Raw genomic sequence first — 26152 nt, forward strand, 5'->3', positions numbered from 1 at the left:
ATTAATTTTTCATCTTGCTACTTCACTGGATTCTTCTTTTGTTTTCATTGTCCTATTAAATCCCATTTTGCTGATGAGAAATGATGTCAAGCACCTCTTCCCATGCTTTTTAGCTATGCTGAAGTCTTTTCAACATTATTTAAATTTTGTGGAGGGAAGAATTTCTAAACTAGTGATGCCAGGAGCTGCAAAGTAGACCCAGTCTCTCTTATCACTCCTTTCTCCTTCCCCAACTCTGCATCTCAGGATTCTGCCCTTTCAGGGAGAGATATTGGACAGAGAGGAAGGGCTGCCTCAGCCCTGATGGAGCATGAAGGTAATACATGTAAAGCACTTAGAACAGTAATTGTTGTTGTTATGATCGTCATTATTATCAATGACCATTCTGAGGAACAGATGTGGAGCCATCGCAGTAGGATCCCTCACAACTTGGAGAACAAGTAGTGCTCATAAGAAGGTGTGATTGGGCACTGCTCTGTTTTGATGTTTTACAGGGCGGGTAGATTCAAGGGAATGACACCGACTTGAGGCTTTTTAAAATATATATATATAGTTCCTTCTCCTCAGCACTGCATTCACAGGTTCTTCAAGAGAGAAGCCCCATGAAGGGGCACATGACCAGTGGACTTCTGGAAGGCACATCACAGGTGAGTTCTGATTTTTTTCTGCAATGAGACCCTAGAGAATAAAGGTTAACTCTAACCCTAAAGAATAAAGTCATCTAGTAAAACGGAGATCCTCATGAATACTGCAGATTATCAACTGCACCGAGCTTTAATCCCACGTCCAAGGACAAATTTTAAAAGAAGTGAGATTTTTCTTTTTTCCTTACTTGTTGGAGAACAGCTTCTGTTTCACAGGCACACAAATTTAAACAAATATGTTTTCCAGTATTATAGTAAACTATGAAATGCACTTACAAAAAGAGAAATCCATAATCCAGTTTTTTTTAATCCAGTTGTTTTTTGGGTATACAGTTTTCACATTTCATTGTACTTACATTTAAATTTCACCATTAAATACTGAGCATAAGTATATGCTGACCTTATATTCATATTTTTTTTGAAATGTAAAGATAAATGGACAGATGGCTTTTAAGGATGTGATGTGTTAGACATTATAGAACATATTAAACAATTAGAGAATCCAGAAGGTGGTAAAATTCTGTCTATATACATTTACACATTTAGCGGCCCAAGTAAATTATATACAGACAGGAAGACATATGTAAAGCTTCGTGTTGCAATCCATTCAGGATTGAACTGAGGTCCTGCGTTGCTGACAGTCTCCCCTTGTCTTCAGACTTCAGACAAACTAAGGAGTCTTTGTCAGCCCACAAAAACCACTGAATTGTACAAGATCCCTGTTTTTCAGGAGAAACAGTAGCAACAATATAGATTAAGGAATTGGCTCCTACCAGTTAGCATGTAGGGGCCGGACTGAATTGAGCAGGGCTGGTTGTAGGTTGGAAATCCAGCTGGATATTGCAACTCAGGGCCAGGATCTGAACCACAGGCTGGAAACGCAGTCTAGAGGCAGAATGGTTCGTGCTTTCCTCAAAAATCCTTGTTTTCCAAACAAGTTCCTGAAATGCTTTCCTCAAACAGGGCCCGCAGCCAGTTTTAACAATTTGGTTGATAATTAGGATAATTCTTCTTTTACCCAAAGAGTTGGTTTTCGCTGTCTGCAAGTATGTACATGTATTTGGCAAAACACACACACAAAAAAAAAAACAAACCTGGATCCTACAGTACACACCACAGTGCCTATGTAGTACCTCCTTTTTTTCAGCCAAGAACTTTGCCCTTCTCCCTCAGGCTTTGTGAGTAAGGAAGTGTTTGCCGTTTTAGCGATCAGTGACATTCCGAGATGTAGCCGTCGACTTCTCCCAAGAAGAGTGGGGATTCCTGGACCCCGCTAAAGAGAGAACTGTACACAGCTGTGATGTCAGAGACTTACCAGAACCTGGTCTGGCTGGGTAAGTGCGTCCAGCCCTTAATTCGGCATCTGTTTTCTGCCGTATCTTCCTCCTTCTGTTGGAAATCTCTGGGGGACTACAGTGGCCTTTACTTCATTTTTTTGTTCCATGTTCCACGAAGAGTACAGTTAGAAATGGACAACTTCCTCTTTCCCATCCTTCAGAAGACCTTTAAACTTTGGCCATTCTTTGTTGTTTGTTTTGTTTTGTTTTTTGTTTTTTAGGGTTTTTTTGGTCTGCGCTGCACAGCTTGCGGGATCTTAGTTCTCCCACCAGGAATCGAAACCACGCCCTCTGCAGTGGAAGTGCGGAGCCCTAACCACTGGACTGCCAGGGAATTCCCTGGCCATTCTTACAAGGACTTTTATCCTGATTCCTGTGGTAGTGGCTGAATTCTTGGATCATGATGGCATGGCCAACTGCCATTTCTTTCTCTTTCCAAAGGCATTTCCATTTCTGAGCCCGACATAGCTTCCCTCTTGGAGCAAGGCACACAGCTAGCCCTGGGTGATAAGGGCCGAGGAGGCAAGGTCTCCACGGGTAGGAGAGTAGGGAACCAAGCAGAGGGAAGGACGTACATGCAAAAAGCTGGCCGCTCCCTGACGTGACTGAGTTTTAAGGTGTTTGGACATCTCCCTTCAGAGGGTCTTTGGTTTGAGCTGCCCAGTAGATCCAGCTTTCATCCTCAGCGGTCAACCTACTCTCATATCTTTTTTTTTTCCATATCTTTTAAAATAATTACCTCCAGCCTCCAAATGTGATTGTGTCCTGCCGACCCTCCCCCCACACACCCGTTTGTGATCAGCTCTCCATCTTTACTCTCTGGATTGTTTTCACCACCTCATCCTTCATTCATTTCATAAGGCTGTTTTCTCAAAAACATTCCTCAAAGCTTCTGTTCTCTTTATCTTTCCAAAAAGTTCTTACTGTGTCCTCCAATTAATTAAATAAATATATCCATCCAAGAGCTATTTCATTAACAAACATATTCAATCTCTAATTCTCCACTGTGACTCCTGTCATGCTCAACCAGTGAAGAGTGGCTACAGAAGAGAATCTCCTCCATGGCTTCTGGCCCATTTACAAGACTTTATCCAGGGGAGAGGTCTAGCTGTGGACTTCTGGATTCTGCACACATTCACTAAGAAGTTTTCCAGGTCCTTGTACCACTCTGTGAGTTATGTTAATCCATAGCAAGATTTCCGCAATGGAAACAGTTCCTAGAGCTGGATGCATTCTAGCAAATCCACGTGGCTTCAGATGACAGTAAAGGAGGCCTCGGTGAGACCTAAAACTCACATTTTGTGGTTTGGTGCAAACTTTCCTTGTCCTCAGATACTTCTCAGGTGTTGCTTTAGGTGCCATTAAGATAGATAAATAAGTTACCACATACACCCCCAACCTTGTGATTTCAATATCATGATGCTGCCTTACTTTCTCTTTACGACAAGACTCATCCAAAATAGCAAGCAGTCATGTAATTTAAATTTTGTGGAAAGGGCAGAGAATTGGGTTTCACAGAGTTTAAATTGCACATACAACTCCAGAGTACAATGTACTGAGTGGTACCAGAAAACGAACCATGTCTAAGAAGGGAAAGGATTCACTACTGAATGGTTTTGAAATCCAGAAAAGTTCTCAGAGAAATGTTTCAGGGATAGGCTTTGAAAAATAAACAGGAGTTTTCAGAGGCAAGTTGAATAAGTACATTCAAGTCAAGGGGAAAGGACTGCAAACTCAAGAAAATCGAGATACCCGAGTTTAGCTCCCCCAGAAATTGTAGGTTAAATTTAATCCTGTCAAGCCATGTGCCTTGCCCCACCATCTCTGCTTTACTTTTCTCTATGGCCCTTATTTTGCTAATTTATTATACTTTTTTTTTTTTTGGCCACGCCATGCGGCTTGTAGGATCTTAGTTCCCCCACCAGGGATCAAACCCAGGCCCTCAACGGTAAAAGCACAGAGTCTTAACCACTGGACCGCCAGGGAATTCCCCATATTTATTTTTTTAATGTGCATCTTTCCAGTGCCAGAATGTAATCTCCATGAGGGAAAGAATTTTCTCCAGTCCCTAGAAAGGTGCCTTAGATGTTGTAGGTCATTAATAGATATTTATCAGTAAATCAGTGAATGCAGGGAGGGCCTTATTAATTCATTGACTTGAACTCGGGGCCTTAATGCAGTTCTGCTGAAGGAATCTCATAAGGCTTAGGGCTTAGCCCTTTTGGCTGTAACCCCAAACCAGACAGTGGTCCCATGGTTTGCCTAGCTACACTGATAATTAAATGTATACCCTTTCTGGGTGGCTTGTTGATACTGAGGGCATTAAATGAAAAAGACGGAGATTGTTATTGGAATAAGTACGTCTGTCAGGATTCAGGATCTAGAGAGCTTTCAACTACAATGTTTAACTCGTCTTTATCTGGAGGAACCCTGCCTCTCCTAGCCCATCCACTGCTTGCCTGACCGGTAACCAGAATCTGATTGTAATACTGCCCAGAGTTTGAATAGCGGAAGGATAATAGGAAGATATGAAAGACACTCAGGAATCATTCAAAGCATTCACTAAGATTTCTCCACCTAGTCAAGGAAATGCTTGTGGGTATGGATTTTTGGAGGTACTTATCCAAACAAAGTAGATCAAAATTCTGCTTTAGCAAAACGTATTGACGTGGATTAAATCAGGAGAGGTTATTACAGTTTCTGGAGTGACTGGCATAGACCTGTACTCAATAATCTATAGGATATTAAATGACATCTCCATGACGGAAATCCATTTGTACAGGACTTGAAAGTATTGGGTAAACTGCAGTGCCAGAGTGGATGACCCAGCAGAACTTCTGTGGACCTTTGCATGAAGCAACACCAGATTCTTTAAAAAGCTGTTGCTTGCAAAGCGGAACTTTTTGAAAGATCTCTGATCGCAGATACCCTCTTTGGGTAGAGATTACTTCTCTGCACCACTCAAGTTTGATGCAGGCTGGCAATTGACTACATACACCCTTGTAACCAAGACCCAAATCAAGATACATTTTCATCGCCCTCAGAGGAAACCACTTTGTTGTTTAGACTTCTTTTTCTTCCTTTCCCCTCACTTCTTCCAATAATGGAATCAGGCTGCATACATTTTTGGTTTGTTTGTTTTGGTGTCTCTGGCTTCCTGTACTCAATATAATCTTTTTGAGATTCACCGATGTATCTTTCAGTAGTTTATTCTCTGCTGAGTAGTATTCCATGGTGTTAATATACCATAATTTATTGTTTATCCATTCTCCTGTTGACAGATAATCTGGGTTGTTTCTGGATGTTTGAATTATGAGCAAAGCTCCTATGAACATTCTTGTATATAACTTTTTGTGAACACAAAATAATGATGCTCCACACTGAAGTTTCTCGACCTTGGCACTATTGTCGTTTTGAGCCTGATAACGTTTTATTGGTGTTTTGGGAAGGGGGCTGCCCTGTGCATCGTAGGATGTTTAGCAGCATCCCAGGTCTCTAATCACTGGGTGCTAGGAGCCCTTCTTCCCCAAGCTGACAACCAAAAATGTCTCCAGACGTTGCCAGATGTCCCCTGAGAGGGGGCAAAATCACCCCAGTTGGGAGAACCAGGGGGACAGTGGTTACACTTGGGGAGGTGCTGATGTCTGGAAGGGACAACAGGGGATTCAAAGGTGCTGGTAATGTTCTTTTTGTTGTTCAGGGTGCTGCCTACATGGGCAGGTGGACTTGTGAAAATTCATCAAACCGTTTACTTACGATTTCTACCTTGTTTTGGTGTGTATACTAAAATAAACATTTATAAAAAGTAGTGCACTGGGAATTCCCTGGCCGTCCAGTGTTTAGCACTCTGAGCTTTCACTGCCAAGGGCGCGGGTTCAATTCCTAGTCGGGGAACCGCGCAGCATGGCCAAAAAAAAAAAAAAAAAAAGTAGTGCACTCATTCATACTGAAGATTTCTTAAATATCTGAGATTAAGCCTCATTACCAAGGGTAAGAAGAGGAGCCTCCACTGTTTCTTGTTCTAGAAAAGAGAAAAGAGCTTCCATGTCCCAATTTCAATTCTCATATTTTCAAGTTCTATATGGCTATCGTTGAGAACTTTGATGGTGCAAGAACATGACGGGAGGGAAACAAAGGCCATCTGTGATCTCATAACTGAAAGAGAGCTACTTTTCATATATATATATATATATATATATATATATATTTTTTTTTTTTTCTTTTTTGCGGTACGTGGGCCTCTCACTGTTGTGGCCTCTCCCGTTGCGGAGCACAGGCTCCGGACACGCAGGCTCAGTGGCCATGGCTCACGGGCCCAGCCGCTCCGTGGCATGTGGGATCTTCCTGGACTGGGGCACGAACCCGTGTCCCCTGCATCGGCAGGCGGACTCTCAACCACTGCGCCACCAGGGAAGCCCACTTTTCATATTTTGATGCAAAACTTAGATACATTTTTACACCCACACCTCTCTTTCACATTGTCTATATGTATGAACGTGTAATTTGCAAAAGTGGCCATGGGGTGGGGCCCAGATATTTGGTCAAACATTATTCTGGGTGTTTCTGTGAGGGTGTTTTTGGATAGGATTAACATTTTAGAAAATTAAAAAATTGTTTTCTTTGGCTGTGCTGCACAGCATGCAGGATCTTAGTTCCACAACCAGGGATCAAATCCGTGCCCCCTGCAGTGGAAGTATGGAATCTTAACCACTGGACTGCCAGGGAAGTCCTGTGGGATTAACATTAAAATTGGTGGAGGGACTTCCCTGGTGGCACAGTGGTTAAGAATCAGCCTGCCAATGCAGGGGACAAGCCCTGGTCCGGGAAGATCCCACATGCCTCAGAGCAATTAAGACTGTGTGCCACAACTACTGAGCCTGTGCTCTAGAGACCATGAGCCATGACTACTGAGCCTGCATGCCACAACTACTGAAGCCCGTGTGCCTAGAGCCCGTGCTCCACAACAAGAGAAGTCACCGGCATGAGAAGCCCGTGCACTGCAATGAAGAGTAGACCCCGCTCACCGCAACTAGAGGAAGCCCGCGCACAGCAACGCAGACCTGACACAGCCAAAAATAATAAATAAATAAATAAATAAATTAATGTTAAAAAAATCATGCTTTAAATTTGGTGGACTTTGAGTAAGCAGATTGTCCTCCATAATAAGGCCTGAATACAACAAAAAGACTAGCCTCCCCTGAGCAAGAGAGAATTCTCTCGCAGTGGACTTTGGACTTCATCTGAAACATCAGCTCTTCCTGGCTCTACAGCAGATGGCCTTCAGGCTGGAGCTGAAACATCAGTGTTCCTGGGTCTCAAGCCTGCCAGCCCACCCTGCAGAATTTGGATTAGCCAACCTCTGTAATCAAGTGAACCAATTCCTTACAACACATCTCTATGTCTATGTACATCCTATTGACTCTGTTTCTCTGGAGAAAAACCTGACTAATACAAAATGCCTGCCTATCTGTGTTTCTAGCTTGACCATGAACTCCTTAGGTGCTGACACTCTATTTTATTGGTTTCTGAACTCTCAGGATCCAACATGTGCCTAGCGAATATTTGTTGACTAGAGTTAAACTGACAGTATTTTAAAACCATGAAGGACTTCCCTGGCGGTCCAGTGGTTAAGACTTTGCCTTCCAATGCAGGGGTTGCGGGTCCGATCCCTGGTTGGAGCTAAGATCCCACATGCCTTGTGGCCAAAAAACTAAAACATAAAACAGAAGCAATATTATAACAAATTCAATAAAGACTTTAAAAATGGTCCAAATCAAAAAAAATCTTAAAAAAAAAATAAAATAAAACCATGAATATCTCATCTTCCTGGAGTATTAAGTGGGACCCCCATCTGCACTGGACACAATCTCAGTAGAGATTTTATAGGAAGTATTGTTGTTTTTTTTAATAAATGATAATTTTAAAAAAACGTTTATTTATTTATTAGGTTGCACCGGGTCTTAGTTGCGGCACGCGGGCTCCTTAGTTGCGTCATGTGAACTCTTAGTTGCAGCATGCATGTGGGATCTAGTTCCCTGACCCGGGATTGAACCCTGGCCCCCTGTATTGGGAGCATGGAGTCTTATCCACTGTGCCACCAGGGAGGTCCCCAGGAACTATAGTTTTATATGAAACATATTTTCTGGTTCTTAGGGAGGGGAAAGTCCTTACCTAAGATCCCAGGAGTATTTTAACAGTTGTAAGCTTTGTTTTGCATCAATTTGCATATCGTATCTCTTAAAATGTGAGACAACTAGTATGACTTATTTCTTCCTGTCTTAGCCAACTGCTGCGATTTTTAAAGCACATAAAAATTACAACAAGGTCCTACTGTATAGCACAGGGAACTATATTCAATATCCTGTAATAAACCATAATGTAAAAGAATATGAAAAAGAATATATGTATACATAATATATATATATATATATATATATATATATATATATATGAATCACTTTGCTGTACACCAGAAACTAATACAACATTGTAAATCAACTATACTCCAAAAAAAATTTTTTTTAAAGTAAAGTATGCAACAATTACTAATAAAATCAGTTGCCCTTTCTTCTCTCTCCTGTTTGGGTAGAAAGTAGGCCGTTGCTCCTCTAGATTCTTAGTGTTTTGTGAGGCCTGGTCCTTAGAATGTTGTCTAAGGCAGGCTGATGGCTTTTCATTTGGCCTGTTCTGCTACCTGACCTTTATTCTCCCTCTTTGAGGTTGTCATCGGTCTGGAGAGCTGCCACCATCACAGGTACCATCAGCCTTATTCTTGGCCGAAATATCAACAAATCAGGCCCAGGAGTTTCAGAGGAACCTCTGTGACAAAAGGCCCCTAGAGCTAGTGCATCTTTAGGAGGCAGAGATAGGGACAGAATTTGCCAGAAAGGGTGGCTGTCACCCCTTCGTGTAAAACTGAGATGACGCCAGGGCCGGGTCGGCTGCACCCCTGAATATACTATGTTCATTTGGCCAGCGAAGCCGGTGGGGTCCCTTGCTTGCTAATCATTCGTCTACTTGCTCAGGCATGCGGATGTCACGGGGAGACTCACGAGGCCTCCAAGAGAGAAATCTCAGCTTCCAGGGCATAGAGCCGTTGTACCTGGGGCCTCTGTCCGGAAGGTGGCGCTGCCGTACTGCGAAACAGCATTTCCCACGGTGTTTTTTTTTTTTTTTAAACTGATGCGTTCTTTTTTTTTTTTTCCTTTTCTTTTCTTCTAGGATGTCATACCGTTTTCATTAGGAACCTCTGTCTCCCAACTGCCAAGGCTCACTTTGATGACGTCAACAACGTGGATATTCTAAATTCTGAGTCCACCAAACGCAGTGTTGGGTGGAAAAAATCCTACTCTCGCCTGTGTATCTCATCACCGGTTTCCTTCTCTAAGATAATCATAGTTCTACCAGAGTTCTCCTAAGGGCCCCACACCCAAAGTATTATATCACAGAACTACAATGCCTTTATGTTTCTGCCTGTTTTCCCAACAACCTGCCCAATCCTAGATCCAGGAGTCTTATGCATCTCTGATGACAGTGAATTCCAAACTTGGCTGTAAATCTGAATCACCTGACCAGAGGGTTAGTTTAATTTTGATATTTTCTTACTCAATAATTTTAATTTTCTAGTGATTCAAATAAAACAAGAACACATTACTTTATGAAAGAGCAAAATATATATATATATAGATCAGTGTCTTCTCAAACCGTTTTTCAGTATTGTCCTCCCAAGAAACCTTTTTTAGGCTTTTCTTTTTCTAATCATTCCCACCTCCATGAAATTTTAATACCACAGAAGTACTGTTTATGTTTATGTATATGTTTATGTACGTCTATTTCTTTTAAAGAATAAAGGAATGTTTTTCCCCCACCAAGAATCATTTTTTAAAAAAATCAATTTTTGCCCCCTTGGGGATGATATTGCCCCAGTGGAGAACTATAATATGCTATATAATAACATACTAATATACAATAAATGGAGCAAAATTTCCCTTGGATAAGTCTTTACCATTTGAAGATTCTTCCCAAGAAGTAACTAAAAATAACTTTGGTCTGAATGATTCCAGACACTTTTGTAAATATTATCACATACATACATATATGTACTCATAAAAACCCAACAGGGATGGCATCGAACAAGAAAACTATAAACCAATATTATTTATCAATATAGATGCAAAACTTCCAAATGCAGTGTTAACAAATTTAATCCAACAACTTCACTGAAGAGTAACCCACCATAACTAAAAAAGGCATATCCCAGGAATAAATGATTGCTCACATTATTAACACAGCTCAGAAAATGGATAGTTTAAAGAGGAAATGATCATCTCCGTAGGTTCCAACAGATAAATTTCATCCAAACCAGAGAAAACTGTCTGCAATTTCAAAATGGAATAAAATCTCTTAGTATGATTCAAAAGCCTAACAATATTATTTTTAATGGTAAATATTGATAGTATTTCTGGTCAAGACAGGAACAATACAAAGAGACCCATAATTACCATGACAATTAAGTATTATATCAGAGAAACTTGCCAACACACTAAATCTAGAAATAAGAGGTAAATGTTGGATAGAAAAAGAAAAAAAATGTTATATGGTTGTACAGCTTAGACATTCAAGAGATTCAACCAAGAAAATAATGGAACTGACAAGCGGATTAAAAATCCGGTCTGATCTAGAACAGAGGAAGAAGCAATCTTACCCAAGTAACCAGTTAAAAATGTAATCAGAAAAAAAAAAATCCTTCCCAATGGTGATGAAGCCAATATAAACCTTAGGAATAGATTTAGTATGAAAAAAATACTAGACTGGAATGAAATATATACCTATAAAATATTAATAAAGGAGAATGTAAACAACATGGTAAATGGAATGTTATATTCCTGAAAGGAAAAATTCTTAATTTCAAAGACATCTGTTCCCCCACCAATTAATCTATAAATTCACTAAAATTCCAATCCACGTACCAATAGTATTTATTAGGAGATTTTCCAAGATAATTTTAAAATCCACACAAAGGAGGAATCCACGAGAATAAATACCACAACTATGCAAATGGTGAACCCTTACGTAGGAAGTGTGGTACCCACTATCAAACACAGAAGTATAAAGTTCCCACTATTAAAACAGCGTGATAGTTGTTCCGTAGAGAAGAGGGGGTTGTGAGCTATGAAACAGATACCTAGTCCAGAAATAGATGGATTGGATTCACATATAGAGATTTAGTATACAACAGAATTGGACATTTCAAATCAGCAGGAAAATAAGACTATTATTCAGTAAATGGTCTTAGAATATTTTGGATATCCACGGCAGAATTGGTGGAGGGTAATACTTAAGGCGTCTCTGAGCTCAAATAGAAAAATGAGAAAATACAAACCGAAAGACTACATAAAAGTGTTACTGCAAACAAAGTGAATACTAAATGGTAGAATATAACAGTAGATTCAACGTAAAGAATCTCCCGCCGCCCCCTTCCCCAAATGAGCCGATGTTGAAATTCAGGATGAAAGTTTGAATGATGGTTAAAGGTTGCAGTGCTCTGACTACTCATTTTTTGACACTAAATATTCGAATTTCCTCTACTCTCTATTCCTCTTCCCTGTTTTCTCTACAGCCTTTTCAACATTCGATATACTACTTATTTTACTCATTCTTTGGTGGTCTGTTTCCATTCACTCGAAAGTAAGATCTGAGAGGTCGGGGGATTTTTGTGGGGTTTTTTTCCTCTGCTATATCCCCCTGAATGGCTTCTCCTTATTTACTTCAACTTCCAAGGCAGCTACTAATTTACCGTTTTCTTAGTCTCCCATACCACGGACAATTTACACTCTGGTCAGGGGCAGAATTGGGTTCAATCCCAGTGATCTGGTCCAAAGACGTGCGTCTCATTCACTGCTTCTGAACAGTGATAATAACGACATTCCCATTTTGCAGGTGAGAAGTGTACTAATTTGCTGTTATCACAGAGGTGATAGAGCCCATTCGGGGTTCCCTCGCTGATCTTGCTGCCATAAAACTTAGCACAGAAAGAAAATCCCATTCCTACAGACAGGCTCAGAGGGCCGCACTCGGAGCGGCACGGCGGTCACACGGACACAGACAGCGTTAAATCACAGGTACACACAGGAGCACACCAGGGGCTCCGCCGCACCTCGCTTAGACCCCGTAACTAGGGACGCTTCTAGTCTCCAGGCGCGGGAGGGGCGAGTGCGCATTCCACGGGCCTGCGCACACTCGCACCCAGCCGCGCCACGCCCCTGAAACCCTGGGCCCCGACCCCCGATCGTAGTCTCTCCGCTGAAACCGTGGGCCAAGCCCCTAGAGCATAGTCACATACCTGCGCAGGCACTCCCGCTCTGACGCTAAGGTTCCGCCTCCCATTCTCATCAGCCTAAGAACGCGCCCCTCTCCGTTAAGCCGCGCCCCGTCCCGCGCCCCTCGAGTCTAACCCCTCCCCTTATTCCGCCCACCTGGGAGATTGGGCGCCTGCGCACTCGGTTCCCGGGCGTCGGCTCCGAAGCCCTTCGGGTGAGTGCCTCTGGCTTCCGGGGGGAGGCCTGTGGGTTGTTTTGGGTGGTCGGGTGTCCAAGCCCGAGGGCGGGGCGGGGCAGGGCAGACGAGGCAGGCGGCTCGGACCCGGCCGTGAAGCCCAGGCCTCGGCGCCGCTGCGCCGTCGCTCTCGGACCGACTACATTTCCCAGAGGCCCGCGCGGGTGCACCGAGGCCGCGGCTCGAACCGGGTTCGGGGCTGTGGGGCGGCTGGAGCGGCGTGTGTGTGAGAGACAAGACTGGACTGTGAAAAGTCCAGAGAGAGTGCGAGCGGGGTGTGTTGGTGTGGGTGTGAGAGAAACGGGTGTGCCTGTGTGTAAGAGGTCAGCAGGTGTGGGGCCCCGGGAGAGACTGAGAGGGAGAGATCGTGAGGGCGGGTGTGTGTGTGTGAGACAGAGAGAGACCTGTGAGTGTGAGAGACCGAGAGCATGTTGGTGTGTGTGAGGGAAACGGGTGTGCCCGAGTGTGAGAGGTCAGCAAGTGTGTGGGGCCCCAGGAGAGGCTCAGAGGGAGAGATCGTGGGGGCAGGTGTGTGTGTGTGTGTGAGAGACCGAGAGCATGTTGGTGTGAGCGTGAGACTGGAGTATGTGTGTTTGGCGTGTGAGGTTGTATGACAGTCCGTGTGTGTCCGAGTGTGAGGGAGACCCCAGTGTGTACTGTGTGTGTGTGAGAGAGGTAGCAATTGCAGTGTTTGTGTATCTATGTGTGTGAGAAATCCATGTGTCTCTGAAACAGAGACCATTAAGAATGTGTGTGAGAGAGAGAGAGGAAAACTAGTGATGTGTGTAACACCAAAGTGAGTAGGAGAGAGACTGTGAACCATGGATTGTCACCACAAGGCTTGCAAATATAGTTTCTGTGAGGTTTCGGAGAGTGTGGGTGTGAGTGAGACAGATGAGGGGCAGTGAGCCATGGGTGTGTGTGAGAGAATAAGGTTGGGGGTATATGTGTGATGTTTGCGTGTCACCATGTGTGTCTGTACCCATGGCCTCTCTGAGACTGTGATATATGTGACTGCATATGATGTGCCTTCCGTTGGGTGCTTGTGATTGTGTCCTCTGTGTGATCAGGAGGTATGTGAGGTCTTGTGTCAGTGTCTGTGTGTTACCCTGTATGGTGGTAACTGGCCCTGTGTGACTGTGGGGTGTGTGGGGAGACTACTTGGAAGGTTGATAGCTTTGGCTTCTTTGTGTGTGTTGCTTTATGGAATTGTGTGTTGCCAGGATAGGGATCCTGGAGTAGAATTCCCTGCTCCCAGTCCAAGAGTTCCAGTGAGAAGCAAGAGGTGGGGTGACTGGAGCTCCTGACTGAAGCAGGAGACACCCTCAGTTCTGGGTGACAAAAAGGAGGGGAAACCGAGGGGTTGAAGACAGAGATGAGAGTGAAGGTGGCAGAATTGGGTGCTAAAGGATCCACTGTCCCAGGGTGAGAGGAAAGCAAAGCCCCTGGGGGTTTGGCAGGAGAAGGTGGATAACCCTGGCCTCTGGTGGCATTTAGGAGTCAGGTTTTCAAACTGAAGACTGTATCAAAGCGTGAAGCAGGGACGCCGGAAGAGAAAGAGTCCACCTTTACCTACAAAATATAAAGTAGAGGAAACAGCTATGTCATGGGATCATTTTTAAAATAAGGTGAGAGAAGATAATCTATGCAGAGTACCTAGCACATCTCATTATTTTTATTCATAATAAGACCAAAGAATGGGAAAGCAACTTTTAGAAAAAAGATTAAATTTAGGACCTTGAGCATAAGAGAAACAGAGTTATAAGTTATACCCCTCAACTGCCATCGGTTGCCCATAATCTCCCAGTTATGTGGGCAGTGGAAGCAAAGAAGGCTGGGAGGAAGAAGGAGAAGATAGAGTTTTTAGGCTGGTGATTCTGGGAGTGCAAAGGCCTCATCTTTTCACTCTCCTTTTTCTCCCTCCAGCCTTACCATTCCAGGACTGTGCTGTTCTCCAAGAGAAAAGCCAAGAAAAGAAGGCGAAAATGACAGTTGAACTAGTGACAGCCATGCCTCAGGTTAGTTATTTCATTTCTCCTTCTTGAAAGGCAGTCTTACTGTTTAGGACTTTGTAAAGCTGTTTTCCTTTTGAAAATTCCCTGATTAACAGTCTCATCTAAGGGCCTGGTTCCCACTTCTCCCAGAGAGCACTGTCCTTAACTCAGACGGCCTCATGGGTAAATAAAACTGAGTGTGGTGAGGCACAGAGCCCCCTCGTCTTCCCACTTCATTTTATTTATTTATTTTTAAAATTTTATTTATTTAATTTATTTTTGGCTGCATTGGGTCTTCATTGCTGTGTGCAAGCTTTCTCTAGTTGCGGCGAGCAGGGGCTACTCTTTGTTGCAGTGCGTGGGCTTCTCATTGCGGTGGCTTCTCTTGTTGCAGAGCACAGGCTCTAGGTATGCAGGCTTCACTAGTTGTGGCATGTGGGTTTAGTAGTTGTGGCTTGCGGGCTCTAGAGTGCAGGCCCAGTGGTTGTGGCGCACGGGCTTAGTTGCTCCGTGGCATGTGGGATCTTCCCGGACCAGGGCTCAAATCCATGTCCCCTGCATTGGCAGGAGGATTCTTAACCATTGCGCCACCAGGGAAGCCCCCCCCCAACTTCATTTTAAATTCAGTGTTGACACTTGTGAAAAGATTTGGTTTCTGTTATATGGAATAAAGGTGTCTCAGTATCAGTGAGTTGGGTTCCAAATTAAATGTGCATCGGATAGCCCTCTCCTGTCCTTAGAATGCATCAGGAATCATTCCTCTAGCTGAATTTTGTCCACATTTCTGATTATATCCTTAAATTCTTAAACATTTCCCTTTATTTTTTATGTACGAATTCCCAGCCTCATTTGTTCACCTAAAAAATCTTATCCTATTTAATTTTTGCAAATTAAAAAAAAATTTAACTGGTGATATATGTACATAGTACAAAATTCAAGATGTAAAACCTCTCTCTTGCCTCCCAATTCTTCTCTTAAGAGACAGTAACTGTGAATTCCCTGGCGGTCCAGTGGTTAGGACTCAGCGCTTTCACTGCAGGGGCCCGGGTTCCATCCCTGGTCGGGGAACTAAGATCCCGGAAAAAAAAAGAGGAGACAATAACTATTCTCAGCTTCTGTTATTTCATTCAGGGATATTCTGTTTCTATGCATACACAGACACTTTTTTTCCTGTCATAGCTAGTGCTTTGTGTGTCCTGTGTAGGAGATCTTTATCTACCCCTAGGGCATATAGATATTCTCCTATTTTTCTTCTACAAGATTTGTTTTACCCTTCACAGTTAAGATTCTGATAAGTTTAGACTTGATTTTTATGATTTTTCCACGAGGGTACGGCTCAAATTAAACTTTTACATTAAATTGTTACATTAACTGTGTAACCTGTCATGACAAGCGAGGCAGAGGTTCATTTTTTTTTCCCACTTGCCTGTCCAGTCGACCCATTTATTGAATAATTCATCTCTTTCACATTGATTTGGAATGCCACCTTTATCTCACACTAAATTCCTGTGTATATTTGGTTCTGTTGCTAGACTACATTCAATTTTATTTGTATTTCTTTTTTTAAAAATTAATTTATTTACCTTTGGCTGTGTTGGGTCTTCGTTGCTGCACGGAGGCCTTCTCTAGTTGCCGCGAGCGGGGGCTACTCTTCCTTGCGGTGGGCTTCTCATTGCAGTGGCTTCTCTTTGTTGCGGAGCACGGGCTCTAGGTGCGCGGGCTTCAGTAGTTGTGGCTCACGGGCTCTAGAGCGCAGGCTCAGTAGTTGTGGTGCACGGGCTTAGTTGCTTCACGGCGTGTGGGATCTTCCCAGATCAGGGCTCGAACCCGTGTCCCCTGCATTGGCAGGCAGACTCTTAACCACTGCACCACCAGGGAAGTCCCTCTGTGAGTTTTTATTTTCTGATTTTTTTTCTCTTGATTTTGTCTTATGTGCCTCATTATTTTGAGTTAAGTGCTGGACTTTGTATATTTAAAAATCTTAGAGATAATTTAAAGCTTTGATGTCTTCCTTTTGATAGGGTTTACTTTTTTTTGGGCTATGCTGTGTGGCTTGTGGGATCTCAGTTCCTCGACCAGCGATTGAACCCAGGCCATTCAGTGAAAGCCTGGAATCTTAACCATTAGGCAAGCAGGGAACTCCCTATAGGATTTACTTTTTTAAATAGATTTTTTAAAATAAACTTTTTTTAATAATAGAAAATTTGCTGATAGCAGGGAGCATCCTTACGCATCACACTCAGCTTCCCGTTTCTAACATCTTACATTAGTATGGGACATTTGTTAAAATTAATGAACCAATATTGATACATTATTATTAAGTAAAGTCCATTCTTTGTTCAGATTTCCTTAGTTTTTACTTAATATCCTTTTTCTGTTCCAGTATCCTATCCAGGATACCACATTACATTTAGTAGTTCTGTCTCCTAAGTAGTTTTGTCTCCTTGTCTGTGACAGTTTCTCATACCTTCCTTCTTTCTGATGACCTTGTCAGTTTTGAGAGGTTCTCTGGTATTTTGCAGAACATCTCTCAAACCTGATGTTTTTTTCCTGGTTAGACTGGAATAATGTGTTTTTAGAAGGAAGATCACAGAGTTCCATTTTCATCATATATCAAGGGTTCATACTATCAATATGCCTTATTACTATACCTTGATTACCTGGTTGAGGTAGTATTTGTCAGATTTCTGCACTGTATGGTTACTCTTTTTTGTTCCACTTTTCCATACTGTACTCCCCTCTTCTCTGGCAACTACCAGTTTGCTCTCTGTATCTATACAAAGTCTGTTTCTGTTTTGTTTTTTAGATTCCACATATAAGTAAGATCATACAGTATTTGTCTTTCTTTGTCTGACTTATTTCACTTAGCATAATACCCTCTAGTTCCATCCATGTTGCTGCAAATGACAACACTGAGCATTACAAAGATTTTTATTTTCAGTGGAAATAAATGTGAAGATGAAAATGCCTGTAATACTTAAGAAAATTTGTCACAACCCTCAAAGATATAGAGAACAGACTAGTGGCTACTGGGGGGGAGGGGCAAGATAGGGGTACGGAATTAAGAGATACAAACTATTATGTATAAAATAAATAAGCCACAAGGATATATTGTACAACACAGGGAAATATAGCCACTATTTTATAATAACTACAAATGGAGTATAACCTTTAAAAATTGTGAATCACTATGTTGTACACCTGAAACTTATTGTAAATCAACTATACCTCAATTTAAAAAAAAAAAGAAAAAAAATTTGTCTCAACCTGATGGTGATGGTAACTGGACATTAAGTCTTTATGAAACTAAAAATTATAATTATTTCATTTTGATATTGTCTAAGTATATATTGGTTTGTTATACTCAAATTCAGCACACAAGTTGGATGTGTTGTAGTCGTATGCTGGGTGATTTCTCATATTGCTAACCAGGTCACTGTGGTATGGCCTGGCATGCTAATTAATTCTTAATGATACAGCACAAAAAAATTGCATTCTAAATATGTTTTTTTATTATGTAAGAAAAAACCACAGCCATGTCAGTTCAATGCCTCTTTCCCCTGAAACACTAGGATCCCATAGAGTACCATTTACAAAATATCAACTCAGATATTCTTTTTTTGCTGTTTTTGAAGGTCCAACCACAGGTATACGTCCTTACTTGAAGCCCTTGTTTACTGCCCTGTGGCCACCTGTCCATATTTTCCTATGCTGAGAAATGGATTAGCACCATCATATACAATGCAGTTTAGCATTTTAGGTTAGCATTTTCATTCAATAAGTACTATTTTAGGTTAGCATTTAATATTATATATTTACGTTTTTTTTTCCCCTAAGGGCTATTTCTCACATAAAGTAGGGACAGCGTAACACTTCAACTCGAAGTCATGTGTGGACATGAGCATTGTTTGATCACGAATGTCTTTGTGTCATTTCAGGACTTGGTGACATTCAAGGATGTAGCAATAGACTTTTCCCAGGAGGAATGGGAACGGCTGAACCCTGCTCAGAGGAGTTTATACAGGAGTATGATGTTGGAGAACTATCAGAACCTGGTATCAGTGGGTGAGGATTTTTTCCCCTCTCATAGTTCAGAATTACCCTTAGGGATTCTTTACGTTTTTTGTTTTTGTTTTTTTTTAATTATTAAAACTTTTTTTTTTTTTTTTTTTTTTTTACTGTGTGTAGGTCAGAATCGAATCTGGGAAATAAAGAGGATATTCAGGAACTGATGAAAATTTCAGATTTAATAAGTGAATTTGGTGTGTATCAGATATTTCATGAGTGTGCCCTTTAGTCAGTTGGGAACAGGATGTGATGTGACTCTCACTGGTCTCCTGTGCTGCCTTGTTTCCTCTGTCCTATGGTCTTGTTACCACCGTTAACAAAGTTCACAAAGAATATAGCTGGATTGTTAAAAATTCAGAATATTGCTTTAAAATCTGTATATTTTTATTAACTTGCAGTAAATGAACTAGCGAGGCACAAACTATGAAAATTGCTTCAGATGTTCTTAGGGAAACTAAAGTGGACCCTTCTCAGCCCCGGGGCCCACCATTGGCTGGATTAGCTTTCTGTTGTCTAGAGGCACCCCCCCCTTTTTTTCCTCATTTTCCCCTAGGAGGGTGTTTTATCTTTTTCATTATATTACTATTTTTTTGTCTGTGCTGCATGGCATGAGGGATTCTAGTTCCCCAACCGGGGATTGAACCCACACCCCCTGCATTGGAAGGGCGGAGTCTTAACCACTGGACCACCAGCAAAGTTCCTAGAGGCCCCCCTTTTTGTTTACATTTATTTATTTATTTATTTTATTTATCTTTGGCGGCATTGGATCTTTGTTGCTGCGCTTGGGCTTTCTCTAGCTGCGGCGAGCGGGGGCTACTCTTCATTGCAGTGCCTGGTCTTCTCACTGTAGCAGCTTCTTTTGTTGCAGAGCACGGGCTCTAGGTGCACGGGCTTCAGCCTAGAGGCCCCTTTTAACCTGCTTGTGGTTCACTGAACTTCTTGAAACTAAATATGTCTTTCACCAAATTTGAGAAATTTTTGGCCATTATTTCTTCAACTAATTTTTTCTATTGATTTATTAGATAATTTCTATTGTTGTGTCTTCATGTTCACTGATTCCTTCCATGTCTTCTTCAATGTCTTGTTAAGCCCATCTAGAGAATTTTTGTATTCCAGATACTGTATTTTTCAATTCTAGACTTTTTGCTTGGTTCTTTTTTATAATTTCTATTTTGCTGCTGAGAAATTACAAGCATATTTTCCTTTACATTCTTGAATATAGATATTTTAACTGTTTTAAAATCCTAGTCTACTGATTCTGCGTTATCGGTCCTGTGTTATCACAGGTTAGGTCTCCATTAATTGTCTTTTTTTCTGAGTCTGATTCATTTTTTCTTCCTTTTATGTAGTAATTTTGGATTTTATCCGGGACACTGTAAATAATGCATTGTAGAAACTCTGGATTCTGTTATATTCTTCTGAAGAATATTGTTTTTTTTTTTTTTTTAATCAGGCAGTTGACCTGACTCAAACTCCAAACTGTCTTTAGGGGCACCCCCCTTTTTTTAAGATTTATTATTTGTTTATTTATTTTATTTATTTTTGGCTGCATCAGGTCTTAATTGTGGCACGTGGGATCTCCTTTGAGGCATGTGGGCTCTTCATTGTGGCACACGGGCTTCACTCTAGTTGTGGCGTGCGGGTTTTCTCTCTCTCTAGTTGTGGCCCGCAGGCTCCAGGGTGTGTAGGCTCTGTAGTTGTGGCACGTGGGTTCCAGAGCACATGGGCATGCAGCCTCTCTAGTTGAGGTGCACGAGCTCAGTAGTTGTGGCAAATGGGCTTAGTTGCCCCGCAGCATGTGGGATCTTAGTTCCCTGACTAGGGGTCGAACCCCCTGTCCTCTAGGGGCCCTTTGTATTACCTCACTTACTGCTGTCTGATGATCCCCCAAAAATGCTGGGCAGAATTTCTGCCCCGGCCCCTTAGAAAATGGTTTAACTTTTATAGAATTGACTGTTGGCAGTCCCACTAAACTACGCCAAAAGCTTTATGTAGTCTGTCACCCCTTGATCTATTCATTCCTGTAATGTCATTCCATCAGAATTAAGGAACCAGCTGAAATGCCCAAAACATGGCCAATTTTCCTATCAATTTTTGTATGCAGGACTTCGTATCTCTAAGCCATATGTCATCTCCTTATTGGAGCAAGGGAAAGAGCCTTGGGAGATGAAGAGTGAGATGAGAAGAACCCCATTCCCAGGTGAGTGTGGAAGAACCAGATAGGGGAATTCTTTCTAGGTAATGGCTCAGCCATTTTCCAAGGTGATACTTCCTGCTTTCTTATGCTCTTAGAAACTTCTCAAGCCTTGAGTCACGCCTTGACTCAAGCCTGGGAGAAAACTGAAACTTGACTACTTAGCATGGGCTCCCCAAATATCTTCTCTTCTACTTGACTCTTCTCTCTAATAACTCATTTTGCAAAAATCTTTATCCAGCTCCTTCCCATCCTCTTCTTGTGCCATACAGACTTATATAAGCTTCTCTCCTTCTTACATCTTTGCTTAACTCTAAAATTAGATGCTACCTAAAATCATAACATACCCTGCTGCTTAAATCTTTTTTTGCTTTCCTGTTGCAAATAGGAAAAATCCAAACCCTACCAGCCCCTATGTAACCAGCTCCTTCCTACTTCTCCAACCCTATCTTCTATCCCTTTTTAGTTTTTTCACTATACTTTAGCCCAGAGTTTTCTAAACTATGCAAGGTAGACAGGTATGTTCCAAGTTTGTTACAGGTATGCCAAGATCCTGAGTCTCTAAGCCTTGGAAGACCACATGGGACTAGCAGCAGTCTGAGTTCCAAGTCTGGTTGCCTCTGGAGCGTAAGCAGTGCCATGTGTCGTACAAATGTCATTTTCAATGAGTGCCTCTGACATACAGTTGAAAAGCACTGCTCTAGCCCACTGGTCACCTTTTCTGAACTCACCAAGCTCTTTACGGACTCAGGCTTTTGAATTCCCTGTCTTCTCTGCCTAGAAGACTCCTCTGTCAGCTCTGTCCATGCTTGGCTATCAGGCCAGAGCTCAAAAATCATCTCAGTGGAGGCCATCCCTAACCACATTGTATAGTGAACTTTTCCCTTTTCCACCCCAATTACTCTCTACTAAGCCACTGTTTATTTTCCTTGTAACACTTAGGAGAGCCTATAATTAACTTTTTTCTGGTGTACATGCTTATTTTCTGCCTCCCCCAATGAACCGGAAGTTCACAAACACAAGGGAATATTGGGATCACACGTGATCATTATGCCTGTATGAAATTCTCCTTTCACTTCTATAACAGTATTTGATCTTTACATTTGGAGATGATTTGGACCCTAGACTTCTAGGATCCTCCAAATACCCAAATATTAGGAGGGAAATAAGCTGTGCTTAGACACACTTTATACTTTGGTTATGTAGGAAGCTACCATCTGACTTAAATAGGAAAAGAGAAAGAGGAACTTTCCTGATAAGAGGTAATAATTGGCCATGTGAAGAATAGATGGAGGATGAGGGAAAGGGGATAAAGAAGCCTGTATATCTGCTGGGACGTTGAGTCATAGTATAGATGTAAGTATAATTCAGTGACTAAGATATCTCAGCATCTGCGTTGAGAAAAGCCAAAAAGATAAGGGACAACCACGACTCTCCATGGGAGGCTGGAGATGAAGGCAGCCTTCACAGACAAGAAAGAATTTGAGGGAGGAGGAGATGATGCTGGCAGGTGTCTGTTTTTCTCTTTCTACTCTTGCTCCCCTCAGCCCACCTATGTAAGAAAAACTGTAGGTGATTGGTTCACTGAACTCTTACGGCCTCAGTTCTAGAATTCTTGAAGCTTGGGTGTTCCTGATACCACAGATGACCTGGGGTGGGCAGCTTCTTAACACCTCAGAGTCTTTCTTAACTTCTCTGGTAGATTTTATCCCTCCCATCTCTGAACTTTTATACCAATTTTACTTTTTTACCACATGGGTTCGCATTAGATATTCCATATTTGCTTCGTCTCAGATTACTTCCTTTGTTGGCCTTGTCTTCCTAATCACTTTCTGTACTTCTCAAGAACAACTGTCTAATTACTCTAATGTTTCTAATGCTTGACATGTAGTAGAAAACTATTTAGGGAGCATTGGATTAGTCCATAATTTGCTATGGACAAGATGGGAAAGGAAAGCACTTTCTCCTTTGCCCTTTCTTGATATCACCTCTCCCCTAAAGTTTTCTCTTAGTGTCACCTCTTCAATACAAATTTCTTCTTTATAGATTTATCGAGAATTTCTTATATATGCCTGAGTTTCTGTGATGCATGTTAAGTGACTTAGTAGTAGTGCGTAAGGCTCATCTAGTCCTTCCCCAAAGCTTATATTCTAGCTCACAAGGCAAGACAGGTACTTATGTGGCAGGAAATAAGAACGTGATTAATAATAGTGATACCAACCCACATATCGCTGTAAGACTTGTTTCTACAAAAAGACACATGGCAAAACCTATTAAGATGTGACACTTTTCCTACTTTCCACTTTTCCTGGTGAAAGTGAGAAGGTGAATGGAAAAATCCCTTAATATGCAGCCTGAAGTTCAGGGATCTATGAGAAGTGAAGAGAGTTTACTGTATTAAGACACATGGAAATGGTTCATACAGACACTATTTTCTGATTATGAAGAGATGACTCTAGGATTTTACCTAAATCCCAAGGGAAGTCACAAAGCACAAGGTATTTGTGATTTCTGGGACTCTACAGAGATTTTTGAGCGGCAGGAGTTATGTGATGATATTGGGTTTTAAACAAAGTTAGCCTAGCTATATATGCAAGTCTTCCAGAAGTGGGAGAGAATAGAGGAAGAGTTTCATTTATAGTCTGTTATGTTAATATAGGCATAACATATTATTACCATTGCATTACTACTTCAGGACTTTGTTATCCTACATTTAATTTTCTAAATCACCTTTTCCATGTTCCTCTATGAGGTCTCATTCTCTGAGGTCTGCTTGCATATTTGTTCAGTTGACATGCCTGTGTATCATACATTTTGTGGGATTCATTCTTTCCAATTCACCTTTTCCGTGTTAAATGTTTCCTTTGTTATAGCCCATGATAAAGGAAACATTTGCTTTTTTGAATCTTTCAGATTGGGAATCTGTATATGAGACAAAAGAATTACCTCTGAAGCAGTTTGTGTGTGATGATGTATTAATGGAGAGAATTATAAGCCATGGACTTGAGTGTCCCACTTTTGGAGAAGATTGGAAATGTGAAGATCTTTTTGAGAGGCAGTTGTTAAGCCAAGAGACATTTATCAGGCAAGAAACAATCACTCATAAAGAAACCCTTACAGTGGAAATAGACCACAAATATAACAAATCTGGGAAATTTGTCCCACTAGACAATATAGAAGAGAATATTTATAATCACAAGTCAGATAAAAAAAGCTTTTCCAAAAATTCCATGGTAATAAAACACAAGAAAGTCTATGCAGGAAAGAAACTTTTTAAATGTAATGAATGTGGGAAGACCTTCACCCAGAGCTCATCCCTTACTGTTCATCAGAGAATTCATACTGGAGAGAAACCGTATGAGTGTAAGGAATGTGGGAAAGCCTTCAACCAGAGTCAACACCTTGCCCAGCACCACAGAATACATACTGGAGAGAAACTGTTTGAATGTAAGGAATGTAGGAAAGCCTTCAGCCAAAATGTTCACCTTATTCAACATCAAAGAATTCATACTGGAGAAAAACCATATAAATGTAAGGAGTGTAGAAAAGCCTTCAGCCAGCCTGCGCACCTTGCTCAGCATCAGAGAATTCATACTGGAGAGAAGCCCTATAAATGTAAGGAATGTGGAAAGGCCTTCAGTGATGGCTCATCCTTTGCACGACATCAGAGATGTCACACTGGCAAAAGACCCTATGTATGTATTGAATGTGGGAAAGCCTTTAGGCAGAACACATCCCTTATCCGTCACTGGAGGTATTATCACACTGGGGAGAAACCCTTTGACTGCATCGACTGTGGGAAAGCCTTCAGTGATCACATAGGACTTATTCAGCATAGGAGAACTCATACTGGAGAGAAACCCTACAAATGTAATGTGTGTGGAAAAACCTTCAGCTATGGCTCATCCCTGACTGTCCATCAGAGAATTCACACAGGAGAGAAGCCGTACGAATGTGATATCTGTGGGAAAGCCTTTAGCCATCATGCCTCACTCACTCAGCACCAAAGAGTGCATTCTGGAGAGAAGCCTTACGAATGCAGGGAATGTGGGAAAGCCTTTAGGCAGAGCATACACCTTGCTAGTCACCTGAGGATTCATACTGGGGAAAAACCCTATGAATGTAAAGAATGTGGAAAAGCTTTTAGCATCAGTTCACAGCTGGCTACTCATCAGAGAATTCATACTGGAGAGAAACCTTATGAATGTAAGGAATGTGGCAAAGCTTTCAACCAGAGAGCACACCTTGCACAGCATCATAAAATTCATACCGGAGAGAAACCTTATGAATGTACTGAATGTGGAAAAGCCTTCAGCCAGACTACCCGCCTTATTCAACATCAGAGAGTTCACACGGGAGAGAAACCCTATAAATGTACTGAATGTGGTAAGGCCTTTAGTGATAGCTCATCCCGCTCTCAGCATCGGAGACTTCACACTGGCCAAAGGCCCTACGAATGTGTTGAGTGCGAGAAGGCATACAGAACAAAATCGTCACTCATTTGTCATCAAAGATGTCATACGGGGGAGAAACCTTATGAATGTAGCATGTGCGGTAAAGCCTTTAGCCATCAGCAATCCCTTACCGTTCATCAGAGAATTCACTCTGGAGAAAAACCATATCAGTGTAAAGAATGTAGGAAAACCTTCAGCCAGATTGGACACCTTAATCTACATAGAAGAATCCACACTGGAGAGAGATCTTACGAATGTAAGGAATGCAGAAAGGTCTTCAGACAAAGTGCGCACCTCGCTCATCATCAGAAAATTCATGCTGTAGAGTCATCTCGGGCCCCCAGCTCTTCCTCACCTTCTGTGTCACCAAGTCCTGTTGATATGTCTGCTGAATATTTTTGGAATTCATCCACATCTTTCCATTCTCGCTGCCCTAGTCCAAAACACTGTCATTTCACCTGGACTATTCCAATTGTCTAATAACTGGTCTCCTTGCATCCTCTTTTGTCCCCTTCAAGTTCATTCTTCACACTACTGCCACAGTGGTCTTTTCAAAAGGTAAATGTAATTTTATGACTCCCTTAAAACCCTTGCTATGAGATTTTGAACTACTTGATGCATACAAAGTGCTCGGCACAGTGCCTGACCCAGACTAAGTGCTCCATAATGTTAGCTCAGTATCCTTCAGAGTCTGCTTGAAAGTTATTTTTAAACAGTGAACTCTGGAAGGCAGTATATGTACTTGGAGATCATAACAATTTTGGAACTGAAACAATGTGTATGATGAGGATTAGCATGAGTAGTATGTTTAAAGCTTGAGATCACCGCAAAATAAGGCTGTGTTCCTTTGTTGGTGAGGAAATTCAGTGTGACCTGATACATAGAATATGTTTTAGGAAATGTCTAG

The 26152-nt window shown here is 41.7% G+C and overlaps 1 protein-coding gene across 1 annotated transcript; it reads left to right on the forward strand.

Moving 5' to 3' along the window:
* Positions 1-614: 614 nt before the first annotated feature.
* On the forward strand, positions 615-25747 carry LOC308605830 (uncharacterized protein; the record flags this gene model as incomplete). The annotated part of the gene is made up of 8 exons (XM_081216097.1): positions 615-647; positions 1851-1978; positions 8701-8777; positions 12404-12514; positions 14462-14553; positions 18468-18594; positions 20702-20797; positions 23705-25747. 8 exons carry the CDS (start codon positions 615-617, stop codon positions 25723-25725), a joined length of 2685 nt encoding a protein of 894 aa, XP_081072223.1. The 3' UTR covers positions 25726-25747.
* Between the last annotated feature and the right edge of the window lie 405 nt (positions 25748-26152).

Source organism: Mesoplodon bidens, assembly GCF_964165515.1.
Source record: "Mesoplodon bidens genome assembly, chromosome: 18".
Taxonomy (NCBI): domain Eukaryota; kingdom Metazoa; phylum Chordata; class Mammalia; order Artiodactyla; family Ziphiidae; genus Mesoplodon; species Mesoplodon bidens.